This window comes from Prunus avium, chromosome 4 (genome assembly GCF_965620075.1).
Source record: "Prunus avium chromosome 4, drPruAviu1.hap1.1, whole genome shotgun sequence".
In the NCBI taxonomy this organism is placed as follows: domain Eukaryota; kingdom Viridiplantae; phylum Streptophyta; class Magnoliopsida; order Rosales; family Rosaceae; genus Prunus; species Prunus avium.
In genome coordinates, this window is record NC_142287.1 from 23,433,720 (window position 1) to 23,450,170 (window position 16,451).

General features: G+C 37.2%; 3 protein-coding genes across 4 annotated transcripts; all 3 read right to left on the reverse strand.

The window, feature by feature from the left end:
* Positions 1–2,929: 2,929 nt before the first annotated feature.
* On the reverse strand, positions 2,930–6,353 carry LOC110749048 (G-type lectin S-receptor-like serine/threonine-protein kinase At4g27290). Its single transcript, XM_088251315.1, has 7 exons — positions 4,967–6,353; positions 4,592–4,714; positions 4,229–4,353; positions 3,949–4,159; positions 3,585–3,822; positions 3,354–3,504; positions 2,930–3,253 (listed from the first exon to the last, which is right to left on the reverse strand). Exons 1-7 carry the CDS (start codon positions 6,300–6,302, stop codon positions 2,945–2,947), a joined length of 2,493 nt encoding a protein of 830 aa, XP_088107441.1. The 5' UTR covers positions 6,303–6,353; the 3' UTR covers positions 2,930–2,944.
* Positions 6,354–6,728: 375 nt separating this feature from the next.
* Positions 6,729–9,763, reverse strand: LOC110749059 (G-type lectin S-receptor-like serine/threonine-protein kinase At4g27290). The gene is given in 8 exon segments (XM_088252660.1): positions 6,729–7,186; positions 7,266–7,416; positions 7,496–7,733; positions 7,902–8,112; positions 8,182–8,306; positions 8,420–8,542; positions 8,856–9,158; positions 9,161–9,763. Coding segments are annotated over 8 exon segments (1,965 nt in total). The 5' UTR covers positions 9,666–9,763; the 3' UTR covers positions 6,729–6,877.
* A 1,743-nt stretch (positions 9,764–11,506) lies between these two features.
* Positions 11,507–15,944, reverse strand: LOC110749042 (G-type lectin S-receptor-like serine/threonine-protein kinase At4g27290). Of its 2 annotated transcripts, none has more exons than XM_088252029.1 (7): positions 14,182–15,944; positions 13,908–14,105; positions 13,660–13,784; positions 13,380–13,590; positions 12,974–13,211; positions 12,733–12,883; positions 11,507–12,639 (listed from the first exon to the last, which is right to left on the reverse strand). In XM_088252029.1, the coding sequence occupies exons 1-7, from the start codon at positions 15,455–15,457 to the stop codon at positions 12,331–12,333; spliced, it is 2,508 nt and encodes an 835-aa protein (XP_088108155.1). In that variant the 5' UTR covers positions 15,458–15,944; the 3' UTR covers positions 11,507–12,330. The 2 variants fall into 2 exon arrangements, with proteins under 2 accessions (XP_088108155.1, XP_088108156.1); XM_088252030.1 differs by having other exon boundaries at positions 13,908–14,042; positions 14,182–15,942.
* Between the last annotated feature and the right edge of the window lie 507 nt (positions 15,945–16,451).

Sequence of the window (16,451 nt, forward strand, 5' to 3'; positions counted from 1 at the left end):
AAAAATTCAAGCATATTGTTTTGAATAAAACTTGGATCACCATTTGGGTTTCACCAAATAAACTCCGTTATTCGTGTCACTTTTACTATAGAATTCTGCATCTGAGTATTGGTTTGATAAAAAGCGTGTTGGTTTCAAAATGCTGGTGTGATGATTTGAATTTACTGTTTGAACAACCAAACATGTTCCCACCTTTTCTCAAAGAACCATTTATACATAAGTTTCAAAGTTCTATCAAAATATATTTCTATTAGTTTGTTGGTTAAACATAATTGTTGGTTTGTATAATTTTGAGGAAAAATTGTTTGTTTTGTTGCATCTTTGTAATGGTATATATATATATATATTGCACAGTTCGTTTTGTATATTTGAAACTTTGCATGTTGTTTGGGTTTTGGCCCCTTTTTCAAAATTAAAAAATTAAAAATTAAAAACGCATGTGGCCGATTTAAATCATATAGATGCTATATACTTTGAATTAATGCATTGAAATTGTGACTCTTATAATTATGATATTATTCCTCTAAATTTTTATTAACATGCTAAATTTTTATTCCTTTGTATAAATTTTAGGTACATATTTAATTTGTGATTTGCAATTGTGTATTGCAACTTATTTTATTAATATGTTTAATAATGACTTTATTTCAATAGCGTTGGTATATTAATATTGTAATCATATTATTGCTGATGTTGGATATCGACTATCTTGGGCTTTCGAAAATGGATCAAGTTATGTTATGTGTGGTGTCTTTCGAGTATTTTATATAACTATACATACATACATATATATATATATATATATATATATATATATATATATATATATATATTGCACTAACGATCTTGTCCAAAGCTTATCTTATTTATGGGAATAGAGATATTGATTTTCAAGGGGTAGTTATGATGGAATTGAGATATTGGTGGTCCAGTATCATATACCTCTAGATAAATGCTACCAATTAATTCTCTATCTTATGCATTTGTGGGCATTGCTACAAACGTATGTGATTCTAAGAAATTAATTTAATTTGAATTTTGTGAAATAAGAAAATACAGAAACTTATTATTTTCCACTGTCTATTTTGTCAAATTATATACAATTTTTTTTATAAAAAAAAAAACTTGAAATGGGAATTCAAATCTATTTCCTAATTCTATTTACATGTTTTTCGTTTTGTTTTTGTTTTTTACAAATCAGAGTTTATATTGGGTTTGTTAGTTGTTTTATTCAACCTAGAAACACCATGTTCAAGAGAAAATACCTCCTTGATTATTATTTGGTTGCCGTTAATTTCCTTTTATGACTTCATTTCAATTCGTCTTCAAATAAGGCAATTTTTCTTGTTGTAGTGGTTATTTTTATTTGCTGAAGGTTTTATTACAAAATCTTTTTTGTTGAAGCAATCAAAGTATTCATTAATATTTTTTTGGGAGATTCACTACTATACCCAATATAGGAGCACAAATTATAAAAAAAACCTATATGAAATGGACTTTACAACATAACAAAAAAACTTTTAACTTCTTTTAAATTACAAAACTGTCATTCATTTCTTAAAACAAACTCAACCCCAAAAAATCATAAAAAAGACCAAACCACTCAATCGAGCATCAAAGTAATTTAATAATCAAAATTAAGTTCAATATGGCCAGCTATCATTTTTTGGGTTTGTTTATAGAAATTAAATGGTGTAGGGTTTATTTATAGTTTTAGTACTAAGAATGGGTATATGACTAAATATCTTTTTTTTTTTTTTTTTTTGGAATGCTATTAACCCACTTCTGCTATACAGCAAGAACGAAGAAAACAGGCAGTGGTACTCTTGCACCCACTTGAGGTATTAAGCACCTCCCATTCTTTCCATGAATTTGGAACAAAACCCGGAAAGCATTCACAAATAGGTGACCTGTCAGTTTTGCAACTGCCATTTGCACCACAATGCCATACTCATTACACCGATCATTATTCTGCAAAGTAAACATGAGAGCCCATTCAGTGCTCCCTTCATTCAGCACTAGCCGCTGGATCGAACCCGATTCAGTAAGCATTAATCTTCTAATATAACAGACTTGTCACTAACCTCATACATATAATATACTTCATTGGTGGTGTTATACACAAAGATTGGTGTTGAAACTGTAGTCTGAAATAGAAATGCCAGAAAATCGAAGACCATTCAAAGGTCCACTTCGGAACTTTTTCTTTGTTCCTTTGGCAAGAACAAGCTGAGGCAACAAATGATTATCAATCCTATAGGTATAATCTCCAAGTGATGGATCGCTAGCATATTTTTCCAAGAAGTCAATAATTGGTTGGTGCCCGTTCTGAACTCAACTTCATGTAACAGAGTATCTGATGGGAAGTTAATACTTTGCCATATGTAGCTTTCTGAAGCTGTTTCTGCCATGTCTCTAACAACAAGATTTCCATTCTCCAAAAGCTGCAAAACAGGATCTTCTGCTACTTGGGAAGAGGTGGAAGACCAAATAGTGTCATTCATTTGGTCTAAAAGTACCAGACTTCCACGTGGAACTCCATAAAACGGCCAGTCTCAAATAAGAGTCGCTTTGGGGCGACTTTGAATAGCATTTGTGTGAAAGTTATTATGATGATAATGATGTTGAGACCTTAAAGTATGCCTAATGCTAATCCACTTTTAATCAATTCTTTAAGAACCATAATCGTATTCAGAAGAATGTAAAGGAAAATTTCAAGAATGAGTGCTTTGACCAAAAACATATTTCTACAATGTGGTCCAGCGACTTTGGTGGCAGATTGTGTTTCTAAAATATTTTCCTGACTTATAATATATTTTCGTTGAGCTGTACATCTCTTTCATAATTATATACAAAGCTTTGTCAAACTCGGTCCACCAAATTGAAACTCTCCTCAACCAATAAGTTTGACTGACAAACAGCCATGTCAACATGTATGTGTAAACTATCTAGCTACCACCGTCGAAATAGTAATCGTGCCTCCGGTGTGGCTTCTTCCATCCCCGATTAGGTTATTGTTACCCGTGGAACTTCTTTCTGTGAAGAAACCAGGCTCCTTTGGCTGAGGCAATATTGCTCCCTCGTTGCCTAACATGAATACCACGGATGACATTGCTGGTCTGTCCAAGGATAGCTTTTGAACGCATAATAGACCAATTTGAATGCATCTTAGCACATCAAACTTCACATATGAGTTATCTAAACATGAATCCATTAGCTCCAAACCTCTATTTTTGTTCCACAGTAGCCATGCCTGGAACAAGTGCAAAGTTATATGCCTTTAATCAAACACATGGAAAACTAGAGGTACAATATTAGTAGGCACATATAACCATATATAATGCAACACGTACATGTCCCAGAAGAGTGTGATGGTGATCTGGATGATGAAACCCTCTGTTCTTTCTGCCACTTACTATCTCTAACAAAAGCACTCCAAAACTGAACACATCGGATTTCATTGAAAACTTCCCATCAATTGCATACTCAGGAGACATATATCCGCTACACGAAAACAACCAAACTTAAGTACTTGTTCATAATTGGAAATGAAGACATTCATAATAAATGCTGCTAGAACTCACTATGTCCCAATGACTCGTTTTGTTTTTGCTTCAGTTTGATTGCGTCCAAAAATCCTAGCTATGCCAAAGTCAGATATTTTGGGGTTCAGCTCATCATCAAGTAAGATGTTGCTGCTCTTCAGGTCCCTGTGAATGATTCTTAATCTGGAGTCTTCATGGAGGTAGAGAAGTCCTCGTGCAATTCCCATGATGATGTCAAATCGCTTTCGCCAATCAAGCAATACCTTTCTACTTAGATCTGCACTTGAAACAATTTTGGTTCAGATTTCCTCCTCTGTAACATAAACAGAGCTGCACAAGATGCTGTTTAATAGTATACATTGCACTAGAAAGTAGAAATTAAGATGAAGGATAAAAATCAGACCGAAGATAAAGCAGTCTAAGCTTTTGTTGGGCATGTACTCATAGATAAGCATCCTTTCTTCTCCTTGGATGCAACAGCCCAAAAGTTTAACAAGATTCCAGTGTTGAAGTTTTGCTATCATTGTAACTTCATTCTTAAACTCTTCAATACCTTGACCAGAATCTTTTGAGAGTCTCTTTACTGCTATGAATTCTTCCGGGGATAGCTTGGCCTGAAATTTTAGTATAAATGTGTTAGCTCATATGTTCATACATAACGACGTCAACTATAGCTCTGTTACCTTGTAAACTGGACCGAAACCTCCCTCTCCTAGTTTGTTTGTGTGCGAGAAGTTATTGGTGGCGGTTGCAATTGTATCAAAATCAAACAGTGGCAACTCCAAGTCCTCCTTACTGTCTCTTAATGCTGTAAATTGAAAAAAAACAATGAGGAAAGGGAAATATGGGCAAAGACAATGATATTAATGCGATGTAATTGTCTTAATTTGATTTTATATTAATTCTTCTTGCAAACTGAATTCAGAATGCAAAAGTAAACATAGATATATATTTCAAAGACAGTGTCTTAGTCAATGCATAAGATTTTCTCAAGCATATATACAGGTTTTCACAAATATATTAGCAAGGTGCATATGCATGCTTACCTATTTTCTTTCGTCTCTTCTTCAGAATTATATACCAGCAAGAAAAACCCAAAAAAATAAGCAAAGAAACTGCGGACAGAACCGAGATGAGTACTATCCTTTTACCCTTCCGACTGCTCTTACCTGAAGATCATATACAAGACAACATTAACAAGGTGAACCACACTGTACAGAGTATTTTCTTCTGGTATGGTGTATTGCCAATTCAGAAGTTGTTCATGCATTTAGGCCTGCAGGCATACACTTTTAAAGCAATAAGTCTATGCAACTGTTATTCCTAAGCACTTATGTACAGAATCTTTAGGATTAAGCGCATGGCTTCACAAGATCAGGGGCTAACTTTACTAAAGAAAAATACTCACTTAGCTGTCTTACCTAGTTCTGAAAATGGCATCCGAATATATATATCTTGCTCACTATCATCTTCATCGAAATCTCGCATGTCAACTAAGGCGCCAGACCACATCAGACAGCCACTAGCTCCGTTACTGATATCTGATTTAGCATAAGCTACACAAGAACAATCCTTCAAGCACTCTGCCTTGCATTCATCGATGCTAGTGCTCGGGATCACCCTAAAATCCAACTGGTCAGGCAGTTTCACATTTCGAATTCTCAGAAAGCCTTCTCCCTTCTGGCAATTCAGTGGCGTTCCCCTCCTGCACCCACTTGTCCAATTAAGCAGCCCCCATTCGTTCCATGATTCCGGGACAAACCCATGCAAGCACTCACAAACAGGTGTTTTGTTAATTTTACAAATGCTATTTGCTCCACACACTCCATAATTATCACACTGATTATACTGCAAAGTATACATAACAGCCCATGAAGTGCTTCCTTCGTTGACCACTAGCCGCTGGATACCCGATTCACTCAGCTTCAATCTTGTGACAATAGATTTATCAACAACCTCATATGAATAGTATAGATCAGTAGTATTATACACAAAAATTGGGCGCACAACTTCGTTGGAAACTGGTGAACCAGGAGTACCTATAAATGGAAGACCGGTCAATGGTCTTGTACGAAACTGTTTGTTTGATCCTTTAGCAATAACAAGCTGAGGCAACAGAACATTATCCATCCCAAAAGTATATTGTCCAGGAGATGGATCACTAACATTTTTCCAAGAAGTCAAGAATCTGTTGTGGCCTGTCCTGAAGTTCCACCCCAACTTCATGCCTTGCAGCATAGTGTCTGATGGGAAATCGAAACTTTCCCATATGTAGATTTCGGAAGCTGTGGCAGCCTTTTCTCTGACAACCAGGTTTCCAGTCTCCAAAAGCTCTGCAACAGGATCTTCTGCTACTTGGGAAGAAGTGGAAGACCAAACAGAGTTGTTCATTTGATCTAAAAGGACCAGACTTCCATTTTTTGACAGTGTCAAGGATCCATATGAATGTGCAAGTGGGTTTTCTCTGTTGGCTACCCAGACAACAACATCTGGAAAATTCTTGTACCATATTCCCAAATACCAGGAAGAATTACTAGCAGAGAAAAGCCCTAACTCAAAGCTCTTCCCAGATGAAACCAAGGTATCAGAGCCTATGATGGGTTTTGATGGGGATATCGTATCAGCTGCTGTGGCCAACTGTAAGACTAAGAACTGAAGCAGAGAGGTAAAGAAGATGAAAGGAAGGCCCTTCATCTCTGTTCTCTCTGTCCAGAATGGTTTTTTCGGACCTTTGTGTTTGGACTTTGCAGCCGCCATCTGACTAGTAAAATTATCATAATGGTTGTTGGACTTTTTGATTGTTATGCCACTTTAAAGAATTCTTTGACAACGTTTGTGGTAATAATTATATGGCTTAAGTGCTATAGTGATTCTGAAACATTGGTCACTTTCCACTAAATCCCCTTTAAGTTAAAGCGACTCATTATGTCATCGATGTTTTGTGTCTCACAAACGCTGACCCAAATTCAACGAACAAGGTCTTGAATTTTCAGCGTAAACTTTAATGCATTTATGGTTGATAAGGATTTTTCTGCAAAGTTACAAGTGGACCCAGTTTTTGGGTTGTGGTTCACTGCAAATTTATGCATTTTGGTTTCAAATGACTTATTTTGGCTTGTAAACCTTCAATTCCTTCAATATCGTTTTCCCATACTAATGGCAAGGTTTTAACGATGCCACAATTACGCCCTTCATTCTAAGGGTCCACTTTGAGCAACTACATGTACGTGTCATATCACTCTGGAAATAATAATTTGATACAATTCTCAATTCACCTCTCATGTATTGAGGCCAACCTCTTTCTTTGCCTGTTACTTTGCAAATACATCAATTTATCTGGCTTCCACCGCGGTAATGGTGATTGTGGTTCCAGTGTGGCTTCTAACTTTACCAAGTAAGGTATCAATGTCGGCGAAGCTTCTTTCTATGAAGAAACCAGGCTCCTTTGGTTGAGGCAATGTTGCTCCCTCGTTGCCCAACATGAACACCACCGATGACATTGCTGGTCTGTCTGCTGGCATCTTTTGAACACATAATAGACCCACTTGAATGCATCTTTGTACCTCAAACTCAACATATGAGTCCTCTAAGCATTCATCCATTAGTTCCAACTCCTTGTTTTTGTTCCACAATAGCCATGCCTGGAAATTATGTGTCTTTTGGTCATTCACATGGAAAACTATGGTCTAACGTTAGCAAACACCAATAAAAAATACCTACATGTCCCAGAAGACTATGATGGTGATCTGGATGATGAAATCCCCTGTTCTTTCTGCCACTTACTAGCTCTAACAAAAGCACTCCGGAACTAAAAACATCGGATTTTACTGAAAACTTCCCATCAATTGCATACTCAGGAGACATATATCCACTGCAAGTAAAAAAACATAATTTAAGTACTACATTATAACTGAACATGAAGGCATTGGTGAAATGTTTGTACAACTCACTATGTCCCGATTACTCGTTTTGCTTTTGCTTCAGCTTGATTGCGCCCGAAAATCCTTGCAATGCCAAAGTCAGATATTTTAGGGTTAAGCTCATCATCAAGTAAGATGTTGCTGCTCTTAAGGTCTCTGTGAATGATTCGTAATCTGGAGTCTTGGTGGAGGTAGAGAAGTCCTCGAGCAATTCCCATGATAATGTCCAGTCGCTTTGGCCAATTCAGCAACACCTTTCTATTTTGATCTGCACAAGTTAGCCATCACATGAATTCATTTGGTTCAGTTTTCCTCCCCTGTCACATAAACAGAGCTGCATAGGACTCTGTTTAATTGCATAAATTTCACTGGAAAGTAGTGAAATAAAATTTAGGTTACGTAATTAATCCGAAACATGAAGCAAAAAATCTCCTACCGAAAATAAAGCAGTCCAAGCTTTTGTTGGGCATGTACTCATAGATCAGCATCCTTTCTTCTCCTTGGATGCAGCAGCCCAAAAGTTTAACAAGATTCCAGTGTTGAAGATTTGCTATCATTGCAACTTCATTCTTAAACTCTTTAATACCTTGACCAGAATCTTTTGAGAGTCTCTTTACTGCTATGAATTCTTCTCGGGATAGCTTGGCCTGAAATTTTAGTATAAATATGTCAGCTCATAAGTTCATACACAACGACGTCAACTATCGGTTTGTTACCTTGTAAACTGGACCAAAACCTCCCTCTCCAAGTTTATTTGCGTGGGAGAAGTTATTGGTGGCGGCTGCAATTGTATCAAAATCAAACAGTGGCAACTCCAAGTCCTCCTTAGTGCCTCTTGAAGCTTTAAAATGACAAAACAGAAGGAAAATTTAGGACAAAGACAAAGCAATTAAAAATGAATTAATATATTTACTCATCTTGGAAACTTAGCAAGGTCACCATATGCATGCTTACCTCTTCTCTTTCGTCTCTTCTTCATAATTATATAGCAGCAAGACAAACCCAGAAAAAGAAACGAAGAAACTGCAGATATGACCGAGATGATTACTACTCTTTTATCCTTCCTACTGGTCTTCCCTGAAGATCATATACAATAAAACATTAATAAGCTAAACCACAATATTTAGTATTCTGATTTCTTTGGTAAATTTTACACAGCACATTCTTCTGGTATGATGTCTTTCCACTTTGAAACATGCACAAAGTACACTACTTTTGACCTTTTCAATTTGAGCCTTTCAACTTACAATTGAAAGCACGAAATCTGTATATTTGATGACCTGAACATTCCTAGTGCATTCCTAAAACCTTATGTACTGCGTCTTCAGGATTAAGGATTTGACTTTATAAGATCAGGAGCTAACATTACTAAAGCAAAATAGTCACTTACCTAGTTCTGGAAGTGGCAGCCGAATGTATATATCTTGCTGACTATCTTCTTCAACGAATTCTCGCAGATCAACTAGGTCGCCAAACCACATCAAACAGCTGCTGCCTCCATTAATGATAACTGTATTAGCATAAGCTACACAAGAACAATTCTTTAAGCACTCTGCTTCACATCAGTTGTTACTAGTGCTATTGTTGACCCCAAAATTCAACTGGTCTGGCAGCTTCACATTTCGAACTTTCAAAAACCCTTCTCCTTTCTGGCAACTCAGTGGTGTCTCCCTGATACACCCACTTGTCCAATCAGCACTCCCCATTCGTCTGGTGATTTCGGAACAAACCCGTGCAAGCACTCACAAATGGGTGATTTACTAATTCTGCAAATGCCATTTGCTCCACACAGTCCATAACTATTACACTCATCATTCTGCAAAGTATACATAACAGCCCATTCAGTGCTTCCTTCGGTGACCACTAGCCGCTGGATCAAACCCGATTCACTCAGCTTCAATCTTGTGATGGTAGAACTATTAAAAGACTCATATGAATAGTACAACTCATTCGTATTATACACAAAAATTGGTTTCACGACAGATCTGTATGTAGCTGCTAAACCAGGAGTACCAGTAAACCAAAGACCGTTCCAAGGTCCGGTTCGGAACATTTTCTTTGATCCTTTGGCAATAACAAGCTGAGGCAACAGAACATTATCCATCCCATAAGTATATTCTCCAGGAGAAGGGTCGCTAGCATTTTTCCAAGAAGTCAAGAATCTGTTAAGGCCTGTCCTGAAGTTCCACCCCAACTTCATTTCTGGTAGCAGAGTGTCTGATGGTAAATTGAAACTTTCCCATATGTAGCTTTCTGAATCTGTTGTAGCCTTTTCTCTGACAACCAGGTTTCCATTCTCCTAAAGTTGTGCGACAGGGTCTTCTGCTACTTGGGAAGAAGTGGAAGACCAAATAGTATTGTTCATTTGGTCTAAAAGGACAAGACTTCCATTTTTGGATAATTTCAAGGATCCATGTGAATCTGCAACTGGATTTTCTCTGTTGGCAACCCATACAACAATATTTGGAAAATTCTTGTACCATATTCTTAAATACCAGGCCCCTGAATTTCCCGCGGAGAAAAGTCCTAATTCGAAGCTTTGGCCGGAAGAAACCAAGGAATTAGTGCTGGTGATGGATTGTACTGCAGAGATTGTATCAGCTGCTCTGGAAAATTGTAAGACCAAAAAATGGAGTAGAGAGGTAGAGAGGATTAATGCAAGGCCTTTCAATTGTGTTCCTTGTCCAGAAATGGGAAGGTGACTGGAACTTTGGACTTTGAAGCCAGCCCTTCTCAATGTTACAATTATTATAATGCTATTTTGACCACCTTATATGCTATGCTATATCTGCTGTGAACTTTGAACTTTGGACTATATCTGCTGTGAACTGGCACTGATTTCTTTATAAATACTTGGTCAAATATCTGGATTTTATGGATCTTTTGTGAATTTTTTATTGAGGGTTGGATGGCATTACTATTTTTAGGGAAAATGATGCAGATTGGGTTGACTGTTCTGTTCCTTCAACCACGCGCTACTGTTCATCTCTTAGGTGAAAATTATGACAAGAATCAACAGCAAAACGTGCATGTCTTTCATTATTGGTGACAACACTCCGCAATCGAACACTCAAAATCACCGTTAATTCATTCGATTTTCCATGAACTTCGAGATTGACTAGCATTTCAGTTTTCATAAAGGTGAAGGTTTCTCTTGGATCACTAGTAAGTGCATCCACGGTGGTCGCCTCTAAAAGGGGGTGTATATCAGATTTACACCCCCTATCACCCGGAATCAGCTCCAATAGTTGTACATTTGCATTCTCAGGCTAAGATGCAAAAAGGGATGGAAGTTTACATCTTTTTTCACATCCCAGAAGCGGATCCCACGACTGATAAAGGAGGAGAGAGAAGAGAGAATAGTAGCAATGTTTCTGGAATTACGCGCCCCACACTCGCAAATACAACTTCAGTCGCCCAACATAACTTAGTTCGGGCCCCACTTGTGGCTTAGTGCTCTTGATTTAAAGGCATTTGAATTAGTGCTACAACAAATAAAACATCCTACGGCTCCAATTTTTTACAAACCCCAAAATCATTAATCTAAAGGCCCAAACAATTTCTAAACAAACCCCAAAATCATCTAATTGTCTGAAATTAATGCGAAAGAAGGCCTAATTTTTCTTCTTCTAATTTTCTATATACTAGCCTCTCTGCACTCTCTTCCGCACTTGCAAAAGGCTTTTTTTAAAAATAAATAAATTTATTTTAGAATTAAAAAAGATAATGGGTAGTTGTGTTCCATAAAAATATGATCTATTATCTGATTTTTCTTTTAATTTTAATTTTTTAAATATAAAAAAAATGTGAATTTACCATATTATTCTCATTTAATTAATAATTTCAATTCTTAATGTTTGCATTAATCAAGAGCATTTTCTGGTATTTTAAATATTTTACCATTCTTTGCCTTTTGCTTTATATATATAGATAAGCACAACCTTTGTTCACAAAAATCACCACTCTTCATAACTTATCTGAATTTAAATATTTTAAGGTTTATTTGTTTAGAAAAATAAAATAAATCTAACACACACAAAATTATTTTCAAAATGTTAACACACAAAAACAAAAAATCAAATATACATCATTATATTTACATCTTTCCCATTATAGCAAAAATTACATGTACATCCCCCGAAGGTGTAAAGGGGATGTAAAAGTGACTTACACTCCCAAATTTACACCTCCTCGCTGTGGATGCTCTAACCAAGGTGCTAGTATTATGTTTCAACTAATTAACCCCTAACTCCAAGTTGCTGATATAATCTTTCAAACCCCTGCCAAGGGTCCCATTCCGTTCTCCACCGATTGAAGTTGGTCTCTGAAACTCTCCTCAGCCAATGAGTTTCAAGGATAAACTGTACAATTGAATTATTATTCACTCTGATCTAATCTCTTAACTCCCAGTCTTCTAAGGAACCCATTAATGATCTGATAAACAGCCCAACTAAGGAGACATCCTTCTTGGGTGTGGTCACGATTGCGATAAACAAAAATTCAGCACCTCCTGCTTAAATTCAGCAATTCTTCTCGGAAGGAAAGGAACCGTATTTGCATAAAATATTCAGCAGGAACATATAATTCACATACAGTACTTTAGTTATTTTGACCAATTGAATACAATTCTATAGCCACTCCCATATTCAATCTCGTGGCAGCCGGTCTCTTACAATGCAATACTACATGTTTATGATGCTTGTGCATTACTCTGTAAACAGTAGTTAGTCTAGATTTACCTTTTACTTTTCTGAATAAACCTCCCATTGAGGTTATGCCCTTCTGTCTGTTTGCAAGCAAATTCATCTGCATCCATGTCAAAATGCGTTAAATCCGAAATATGAGTCCAAGTTGGCATGTGTCAGTTATCTAGCTTCCAATGTTGAAATGGTAATACTGCTTCCTGTCGGGTTACTGCTACCTTCGTTGATTATGGTATCGTCCAGGGAACTTCTTCCTGTGAAGAATCCTGGCTCCTTCGGTTGAGGTAATATTACTCCTTCATTGCTTAACATGACAATCGCTGATGACATTACTGGTCTGTCTTTTGGAAGCGCTTGAACACACAATAGACCTACCTGAATGCACCTCAGCACCTCAAACTCAACATATGAGTACCCCAAGCAAGGATCTATTAGCTCCAAACCCTTATTTTCATTCCACAGTAACCATGCCTGGAACAATTCAAAATTATATGGCTTTAGTCACACACATTGAAAAACTAGAGGATCAAAATTAGAACACGCATATAAGCATTAAATACCTACATGTCCCAGAAGACTGTGATGGTGATCTGGATGATGAAACCCTCTGTTCTTTCTGCCACTTACTATCTCTAACAAAAGCACTCCAAAACTGAACACATCGGATTTCTCTGAAAACTTCCCATCAATTGCATACTCAGGAGACATATATCCACTGCATGCAAAAAAACACAACTTAAGTACTTAATTAGTTACTGTTACAGAAATGAAGATTCCTTTCATGGTCTAGGTTAGTGTAACTCACTATGTCCCAATTACTCGTTTTGTTTTTGCTTCGGTTTGATTGCGTCCAAAAATCCTTGCTATGCCAAAGTCAGATATTTTGGGGTTCAGCTCATCATCAAGTAAGATGTTGCTACTCTTAAGGTCTCTATGAATGATTCTTAATCTGGAGTCTTGGTGGAGGTAGAGAAGTCCTCGAGCAATTCCCATGATAATGTTCAATCGCTTTTGCCAATTCAGCAAAACCTTTCTATTTTGATCTGCACAAGTTATCCATCACATCAGTTCATTTGGTTCAGTTTTCCTCCTTTGTGACATAAACAGAGCTAAATAGGACTCTGTTTAATTGCATAAATTTCACTGAAAAGTAGTAAATAAACATTTAGGTTTCGTAATTAATACGAAACATGGAGGATGTAATCTTATACCAAAAATAAAGCAGTCCAAGCTTTTGTTGGGCATGTACTCATAGATAAGCATCCTTTCTTCTCTTTCAATGCAGCAGCCCAAAAGTTTAACAAGATTCCAGTGTTGGAGGTTGGCTATCATTGTAACTTCATTCTTAAACTCTTCAATACCTTGCCCAGAATCTTTTGAGAGTCTCTTTACAGCTATGAAGTCTTCTCGGGTTAGGTTGGCCTGAAAATTAAGTATAAATAAGTTAGCTCATAAGTTCATGCACACTAACGTCAACTATAGCTCTCTTACCTTGTAAACTGGACCGAAACCTCCCTCTCCTAGTTTGTTTGTGTGAGAGAAATTATTGGTGGCGGTTGCAATTGTCTTAAAATCAAACAGTGGCAACTCCCAGTCCTCCTTAATTGATCTTGAGCCTGTAACATGAAAAAGAGAAAAAGAACAAAGAAAAACATTATTATCCAATGACAATGGCTTTGTCAATACATAAGATTTCCTCCAGGGTACAAAGGTTTAGATTCCTGCAAATGCAAGCTTACCTGTGGATGTGGATACATTCCTTCCTCTCTTCTTCAGAAGTATATACCAGCATAACAAAGCCAGAAGAGAAAGCACAGAAACTGCTGATATGACCGAGATAAGTATAACCCTTTTGTCCTTCTTGCCGGTACCACCTAAAGATTTTGTTATGTAATGGATAACATTTAGGCATGCCAAAATTCCTCTAACCTTATGTACTGCATGTTAATGATTAAAGGCTTAAATTAACAGGATCAGGATCTAATACATTATAAAAGCAAAACAATGACGTACCTAGTTCCGAAAATGGCATCCTAATGTGTATATCTAGCTCACCATGTTCTTCAAGGAACTCTCGCATATCAATTAGGTCGCCAAACCACATCAGACAGCCACTTCCTCCATTACGGATATCTGTATTAGCATAAGCTACACAAGAACAATTCCTCAAGCACTCTGCCTCACATTCCTGCACACTCATTTTCGTGTTCACCCAAAACTCCAACAGGTCTGGCAATTTCACGTTTCGAACTTTCAAAAACCCTGCTCCCTTCTGGCAATCCAGTGGTGTCTGCCTAATGCACCCACTTTCCCAGTTAAGCACATCCCATTCATTGTGCGATTTTGGAACAAACCCCTGCAGGCACTCACAACCTGGAGACTTGGAAGTTTTGCAAATTCCATTTGCTCCACACTCCCTGTAATTGTCACACCTGTCATTCAGCAAAGTATACATAACAGCCCATTCGGTGCTTCCTTTATTCAGCACCAGCCGCTGGGCCAAACCAGTTTCAGACAGCTTCACTCTTGTTAGAATAGAACTCTCAGTAGCCTCATACGTATAATAGAACTCATTGGTATCATACACATAGATTGGTTTCACAACTCGTATGTTCCCAGAATCAGGAGTACCAGAAAATTGAACACCATTCCAAGGCCCGGTACGGTACAATTTCTTTGATCCTTTGGCAACAACAAGCTGAGGCAAAATCGGATTATCAATCCCATAGGTATATTCTCCAAGAGATGGGTCACTAGCATTTTTCCAAGAAGTCAAGTATCTGTTCAGGCCTGTTCTGAAGTCCCATCCAACCTTCATTTCTGGTAGCAGAGTGTCTGATGGTAAATTGAAACTTTCCCATATGTAGCCTTCTGAATCTATTGTATCCTTTTCTCTGACAACCAGGTTTCCGTTCTCCAAAAGTTGTGCAACAGGGTCTTCTGCTACTTGGGAAGAATTGGAAGACCAAATAGTATTGTTCATTTGGTCTAAAAGGACGAGACTTCCATTTTTGGATAATTTCAAGGATCCATGTGAATCTGCAACTGGTTTTTCTCTGTTGGCAACCCATACAACAATAGTTGGAAAATTCTTGTACCATATTCCTAAATACCGGGCCTCTGAATTGCCCTCGGAGAAGAGTCCTAATTCGAAGCTTTGGCCGGAAGAAACCAAGGTATTAGTGCTGGTGATGGATTGTGCTGCAGAGATTGTATCAGCTGCTCCGGACAATTGTAAGACTAAAAAATAGAGTAGAGAGGTAGAGAGGATTAAAGCAAGGACTTTCATTTGTGTTCCTTTCCAGAAATGGAAAGGTGACTGGAACTTTGGACTTCGAAGCCAGCCCTTCTCAATGTTACAATTATTATAATGCTATTTTGACCACCTTATTTGCTACGCTAAGTTGCCAGCTGATTTTCAATTTTCTACGCTTGAATATTTTGACCCAGAGAGAGATTAGCAAAATCGAGGGAGTAAACGTCTACTTCTTTGTCCACACCAATCGTAACAGAGTCTGAAACGTGGAGGGCATCAGCCCACCCTCCTGCCATTCTTCCCCTCTTGCCTTAAGCTTTCAAATCCACAATTATAAAAGGATGACTCACCTAGCCTAAGGGATCTTCCTCAATGATGAATCTGATTTCCTTTAGAGCTAAGAGAGGGGAGTTGCTGGCGGGAGGGAGAAGATAATGAGAGAGAGAGAGAGAGAGAGAGAGAAGGTAAGAAGAAGAAGAAGAGAGGAGAAGACTTGGAAATAATTGAACAAAAAAAAAAAAAAAAAGACTTGGAAATAAGAAATGCGAGAGGTAGAAAAGAAAAGAGATATTTAGTTATAGGTCGCTTCTCCATTGCGAAGTCCCATATTGCGTAGTGGTTACGAAATTGAATTTTTGACTGTACGATTGATTTGAATGGTTCACATCTATTCTTCATCTTCATGCATCAAAGCACTAAAATTATAAATAAACCCTACATAATTTAATTTCTGAAAACACACCCAAAAAATGATAGCTGGCCTTATTGAATTTAATTTTGATTATTAAATTACTTTGATGCACTATTGAGTTTTTTGGGTTTTTTTATGAGGTTTTGGGGTTGGGTTTGTTTTAAAAAATCAATGACAATTTTGTAATTTAAAAGAAGTTAAAAGCCTTTTTGTTATGTTGTGAATGGATTTTGTGTGTGTTTCTAAAATCCATTTCATATAGCCAAGATTTTTTTAAATAATTTGGGCTCTCGGTATAATAGTTAATCTCCCAAAAGAAAATGATGGAGGTATTGA